General features: G+C 34.8%; 1 protein-coding gene across 1 annotated transcript in view; it reads right to left on the reverse strand.

Moving 5' to 3' along the window:
* Positions 1–3,922, reverse strand: part of LOC122264095 (uncharacterized) — a 15,733-nt gene extending 11,811 nt beyond the window's left edge. Inside the window, exons 1-4 of the mRNA XM_086540251.1 lie at positions 3,897–3,922; positions 2,666–2,775; positions 1,453–1,656; positions 1–70 (exon numbers count right to left, since the gene is read on the reverse strand). The exon at positions 1–70 is cut by the window's left edge and continues 57 nt beyond it. Of these exons, the coding sequence (XP_086396377.1) occupies positions 1–70; positions 1,453–1,656; positions 2,666–2,757 (366 nt within the window). The 5' untranslated portion in view covers positions 2,758–2,775; positions 3,897–3,922. The remainder of the gene's footprint in view (positions 71–1,452; positions 1,657–2,665; positions 2,776–3,896) is intronic.
* Positions 3,923–7,500: the final 3,578 nt, after the last annotated feature.

Here is a 7,500-nt window from a genome sequence, read left to right on the forward strand (position 1 = left end):
TGTCGGCCCGTCTACATACTCTGCCTTGGCAATTCCAGATTGTATTAGACCATCACAGATCATTGACACTCTGTCGAAAAAGAAAACGGTCAATTTCTATCAGTTCATAATAACAACAAATGCTGAGGGGGAGGGGGAGTGAGAGATAGTTTGTTTCTTTATCTATTATGAGAGAATAGTCAGAGATAGTTTGTTTCTTTATCTATTTATTTATCTATCTATCTATCTATCTATCTATCTATCTATCTATCTATCTATCTATCTATCTATCTATCTATCTATCTATCTATCTATCTATCTATCTATCTATATACCTATATATCTATCTGCCTGTCTGCCTATCTGTCTACCTGTCTATCTGTCTGTCTGTCTGTCTGTCTGTCTGTCTGTCTGTCTGTCTGTCTGTCTGTCTGTCTGTGCCTGTCTGTCTGTGCCTGTCTGTCTGTGCCTGTCTGTCTGTGCCTGTCTGTCTGTGCCTGTCTGTCTGTGCCTGTCTGTCTGTGCCTGCCTGCCTGCCTGCCTGCCTGCCTGCCTGCCTGCCTGCCTGCCTGCCTGCCTGCCTGCCTGCCTGCCTGCCTGCCTGCCTGCCTGCCTGCCTGCCTGCCTGCCTGCCTGCCTGCCTGCCTGCCTGTCTGCCTGTCTGCCTGTCTGCCTGCCTGCCTGCCTGCCTGCCTGCCTGCCTGCCTGCCTGCCTGCCTGCCTACCTATCTATCTATCTATTTATTCATGTATCTATATAATACTTACTAATCTCTTAAAGATTATCACAATCATCAACAAATGACTGCCTAAACAAGTGATACTTTTACCAATAACCATTCATTTATTAAGTATAAAAAATACCTGAAAAAAAACATATAAGTCTGACAAACAAAAATCCCAAAGACCCAAATAAACTCACTCAGGACAATATACCAACAAATCTGAGTTAAAGCATGATTACAGGATACAAAACAGGGATTATGTCACAAAATACCCACAACACGGAGAATTTAGATAAACACAAAAAAATGGAAAATGAGATGTAATTTTCCAGCTATAAAAATTATCTCTCCTCTTAATAATAATTGATGACCAAGCATATACTTATTAAATTAACAGTTATGGGCAATCATCATAAGTGTATTCTATATAAAAGTTATAACCATTAAAATATGAGATACCAAATGTAATTGGGTTTTTTTTTAAGTTACATGTTTTGTACTGTTTCAGGATTAGAAATAATATCACACAAGAGATGACTACTGATGTAATGCATACAAATATATATGGAATCAGTTATATGTAAAGTCTAGATATACTGCAGTATGTAGAAGAAAAAAATTATCAAGGATAATATGGATATTAGCAAACATTCAAAAAACAAAAGTAAATAAAAATAAATATATAAAAAAATGGGAGGTATCATATCCCACTTTAATCATACAGAAATAACTGAAAATATCTACTAACCTTAATTTATTCAAGGAATGCAGGGGCTTACAATCACCATGAATATCCCACCAAGAGCTTGCCATTAACCTGAACTTTGCCACCTCCTCTTCGACATATGTTGTTGCTTTGCCATTTTTTGCCGTGAAATCTGCATTGTCGTCTTGAATGCTTTGTTCATGCTGTTGGAAGCTTGACGTTGAGGCTTCTCTTTGTATACTGCTCCTGCAATAATAAAATGATGACAGATGGATATAATATGGGATGCATCAACAAGTTCTGTCTATAAGTGTGTGTGTGTGTGTGTGTGTGTGTGTGTGTGTGTGTGTGTGTGTGTGTGTGTGTGTGTGTGTGTGTGTGTGTGTGTGTGTGTGTGTGTGTGTGTGTGTGTGTGTGGGTATGGGTTAGTTGTATGTATGTATGTTGTATGTTGTGTATGTGTGTATGTGTGTAGGGGGGTGTATGTTGTGTATGTTGTGTGTGTATGTATGTATTATGTATGTATTATGATGTATATATATATATATATATGTATGTATTATAGTATGTATTATTTATGTATGTATGTATGTATGTATGTATGTATGTATGTATGTTGTATGTATGTGTAGTATATTTGACATATATATATATATAACATATAATACTATACTACACATACCATATACATTATACATATATATATACTATATACATATACAAATATAATACACATACACATATACATTACACATACATATACATATACATATACATATACATATACATATACGTTATAACGTATACGTATATACGTACGTTTATATACGTATACGTATTACGTATAGTACATATTATACATATCATATACATATATATACATATACATATACAATATACATATACATATACAATATTTATACATATACATATATACATATACTTATATAATTCATAATAATTCACATACATTACATATACATATCATATACATACTATACATATATTATATGATATATACATATACATATACATATACATATACATATACATATACATATACATATACATATACGTATACATATAAGTATTCATATTCATATTCATATTCATATTCATATTCATATACATATATTTGATTTTAATCATATACAAATGATTAAAATCAAAGTTATATGATTGCTCAGATTAAAGACAATAACATTTTTACCAAATGACTTTGAGGAACTTAAAATATAATCTAAGATCTCCTTACCATTTTGATTTCTCTGTACATACTGCAGTTCTGGCGATTATTAGTCTTTGTAGTCCTTTTGTGGTAAAGCTTGAAGTAATTCTTCCAAGCATTGTGAATATAAGGAAATGCTGAAAGAACAATAATGAGTTGCATTGAAATATTATTTTACCTTTTTTTATCAAATTTATAAATGTAGAGATCATCAACAGAATATTTAAAAAACGTGAGGTCATACGTATAATGTGAAAATCATTAACCCTCCCGAGATGGGCCACATCCTCAGATGTACAGCCTGGGCTGAGCATCTTAAGGTATGTGTTTTCTAGACTTATAGATGAAATATGAGTCTATATATGGCAGATTACCAAAGTGATTCAAATAAGCATTTTTTATAATAGGTAAATTCAGCAAATAGAAAAATTCAGAACAAAAGTGATCTGATCTTGCAAAACCAACCTCCACAGTCAAACCTATAGACAAAGAAAATAAAAATAAAATGAAATCTGCATCAAAAACATATTCAAATGATTGGTAAAATTCCAGTTTCTCACAGCCATCAAATCTCCCATTTAAATTTTTGATTTTCAATTCTTCCTGATGTGTATTATATGTTAAAATCACGTAAATTACAACACAAAAACATAAAATCAGCTGTATCATGAGTTAAGCAGTTTTTAAAAATGTATCGCTGACACATCAAACCTGCTGAATAACTTCTTTATCAAGAATTAGCAGAGGAAGTGCTCTGAATGAAAATTGTCATATAATTTTCATTCTTTCGTTTACATGTGATATTTTCCATGTATCATACGGCTGTGTGAAACTGGACCTATACCAAATTATTTTCTCCACTGCTATGAGGCGAGACCTCGTTAATGAAAAGCAATACCAATAACAATGCACGCATTGTAATACTTAAGTCACAATACCTAAGGCTTTGAAGTGGCATGAGTGTTTAATGAACATAAATGAAAAGGCAGTGGACCTGACATTATAACGCAATACAATAATGTTTACAGCAGCTAAGTATTCACATTTATGTTCTAATAATAATAAAATAATCCTTCAATATATAAGAACAATAATCAGTCCCTGAGGTTTAGAAGTAAAAGTACCGTATTTAAACTAAGAATTATATAAGATGTCAATAGTTAAAGGTGACTATTTCTTGTTGTTTCAATATACACAACCTCTGGTGTTATATTTCCACTTTAAAACCGTCAAATCATTCAATATTTGATTAAATAACCTATTAAACAAAGCTCCCAAATCAGCTGATAGATCACCTTCTTACCTAATAGTTGTTATGATTCCGGCGTTCGTGTAAGAAGTAGCTTTGAATCCGGATTTATTTTTAGTACGCGAACGATCCTTCTCTGCTCGTGTCACAAAAAAATATTATTTTTTCTATATCACGATATCTCCTACAACAATATCACTATATAATAAGATCGTCATTATCATTATTATTGTTGTTATTGCTCTTGTTATCATCATTAACATTATTGTCACTATTGATATCATCATTACCATTATTGTCACTATTGTTATTATGATTATTATCAGTCTTTTGATCACCATCATTATCATTATCGTAATTATAATTATCATGATTATCCTAATTTTCATTATCATCATTACATTATTATCATTATCATTGTTATTATCATCAATGTAATCATATTAATAATTTCTATAAATATCAGTGTCATAATCATTATTATTATTATCATCATAATCAGTTTTATCATTATATCATTATCATGAACATTGTCATTATTATTTCTATTGTTACTATAATTATTATCATAATCATTACTATCGTTATTATTATAATCATTATCATCATCATTATCATTACCATCATTATTATCATCTGTTATAAAATCTTTATCACTATGGCCTTTTTTAATGTTATCAGTATCGTAATTATTATTATCATTGCTATAATCAACATCCTCGTCATAAATGATGAAGAAATACATCCCTATTAAGATGTGATATTATCGCACATCATCTTATTCATGATAATAGAAACATATTGATACTTGTTTGGAGTGGATTAGTTCCTCTAAATGTAATCTTCCTGTTTGTTTGTTTGTTTCCTCTCTCTCTCTATCTCTCTCTCTCTCTCTCTCTTTCTCTCTCTCCTTCTCTCTCTCTCATGTGCCAGTCATGTGCCACAGGTGCTACAGATGGGGACACAAGTCGTGTGTCTGTTAGCAGGTTTCCAGATGTAGATCTTGCAGGTCTAGCAAGCAAGGCGAGGTCAAGGATTGAAATTACTTCTGCGGCTCCCTAGCAGGGCATTGGAAAAAAGGGGAAAAGGAATGTCTACTAGGCGGCCTGACGTTTAGAGGAAGGAGAGCATACCACCTCACAATGCTTGCATACAAGGCCCACCACATATGCCGCGGTTGAAAGAAGATGGCAACGCCAAAAATGGCCAAGATAATAAGCAGTCGAGAGAGATTGCAGAATGATTCCTCTGGGAACGTAGGAACGAAATATCTGCAATTTCCCTACGTTTGCATACATCGGTATAGACGATTGGTGCAACTGATTTTTTGCACAAGGGATGGATAGCGACTGTCAAGATCATAAAAAAAGGAGTAGAGACTTCAAAGAAAAGCAAAAGGGGTTTTGAGAAGGATCAAAATACGGAAAGTAAAATTACCATCAAATGAATAACACGAAAAATGAATGCAATGGAAAGAACAGCAGCCTCTGCGACCTTCAGACGCTAAAATAGATAAACTTGAAAAAAGGGGAATTAGTTCAGGAGTAAGCAAATATTCAGGAAAAGATATAGGTTTGATGGAGTCACTGTTTTAGAATGTTAACAGTTTCGCATTGAAGAGTGATGTTAACGTTTGTCTCCAAGAAACTTGGGACATAAGAGGCAACGCTCTTATACTTAATAGTTATTGGATGTAAAAAATCAGTACCGTTTAAGAAGCCGTGTAGAAATGAACATTCATGAGTAAAGCTGTATCTAGAACAATATGAAGTGTAGGCCATATTGCTATGGGAGATGCATTGATTTCAGACATTCATCAGATTGCATGTACTCTGACTATAGTCTTAGATTGGTGCCTAGGCACCCACAGTTAGTTGGTAATTTCTTAAAGATATGCCCGATGCATGCTTGCTGGGTAGGAAAGAGGCGGCAGACATCAAGAACGGTTAATTAGTTCTGTTTGGAGGTCAGGAGATTTGCGGTGAATGCCAAGTAGTAAGTAAAGCCTTATTGAACATTTCGCACTAAATGTCGAGTTATCTTTATGTAATAAATCGATGTGAATTTCAGAGAAAAGGGGTTTCCTCCAGTTTATTTACAATATGGAGAGCTGGTACAAATCGAAACCCGTAAGTTGAAATAGCTTTAACGAAGATTTGTCAAGGGAGACAGAAAGACATGATTAGCTACAAAGGTTAGGTCACACAGAAGGGAAAGAGAACATGGCTCAAAGGAATAGTGATATTGATAGTATCGATTATTTTGGCTTGAAGAACTAATGTCATTCTCTTCAAGCATTATCAAAAGTGCCACCAAGGGAGAATCAAGAGGTAAACGTAGATGTAGATCCCCTCTATGTGGATAAGAAGATGTATGATGCAGGTCAACTTAAATCAAGACATGGTCATAAAATATATGGTTTAACACCCGATGGGTCAGTACTGGGGGTGGTAGAGGAGGGAGTGTGCCTCACAGGTCCACATCCTGCTCTACATTATGGGGCTAGCGCCAGAGTTCACCGAGAGTGGAGTGGTCTTCACAAGAGCGGAGGAAGGAAGAAAGTGGATATGGAATGTGAAGTGAGCACTAAGCGTGTTCAGACTCCTAAGCAGGCAAGGAGAAATATCAAGAGGATACAGTTAGACTTTGGCGAAACTAGACATGGCGAGGCGATTGAGACGAGCGTAATCTCGAACCATCATATGCATCTAGTAATGAAAACAGAATTTACATATAGGAGGGACAAGGACAAGTGGAAAGACTGCATATGAGTATTAAGTCAGGTGCGTAGGTATCTAAGGTCATTTACTTTGATACAAAGTATACTACAGTGCCCCATGCATAAGATATACAGATACCAGGTGTCCCCGAAAAAAAAGTATGGATGATTAGAAATGGCCAGGTAATTGAATTCTTGAAATACAGGATTTCTGCACCAATCAAACATTTTTCTTGAAAATCTGAATAGTTCTCTTCTCCATATGCATCATTTTGCATTGTTAACATAAGACGTATGCGATATGTGAGCCTAGGAAAGGACTTATCAAGGTGAGAGGGATAATTTATCGTGTTATATCATCGCCTGAAATTTAAACACCTGACTCTGCATGCTTGTAAATTATCAGCCTCATGTACTATATTTATTTCAAATTAATGTTATAGTTAAAAGTATTTGTAATAGATGTGTGAGCCCTCACATGGACTAATATGAATAAGGATAACGCTTGTTATCTGGTCCTTTTAAGTTGTAACCGATTGTCTCAATAAACTTGTCAAAGCATAAGTAAAACACTCTACCTCCTTTCCTCCCTCCCCCCCCCTCTCTCTCTCTCTCCCTCTCTCTCTCTCTCTCTCTCTCTCTCTCTCTCTCTCTCTCTCTCTCTCTCTCTCTCTCTCTCTCTCTCTTTCTCTCTTTCTCTCTCTCTCTCACACACACACACACAAATATATTAGAAACTTAATATAGAAACACAGATATCTAAAACACACGCATACGCACGCACACGTCGCACAGTCGCACACGCACACACACACACCAATCCAATGCTGTTCAGTATGGTCTTAATGAGTACATGTGTATATGTGTGAGTGTGTGTGTGTGTGTGTGTGTGTG

Source organism: Penaeus japonicus, unplaced genomic scaffold (genome assembly GCF_977035675.1).
Source record: "Penaeus japonicus unplaced genomic scaffold, GWHDUDI00000001_assembly GWHDUDI00000009, whole genome shotgun sequence".
Lineage (NCBI taxonomy): Eukaryota > Metazoa > Arthropoda > Malacostraca > Decapoda > Penaeidae > Penaeus > Penaeus japonicus.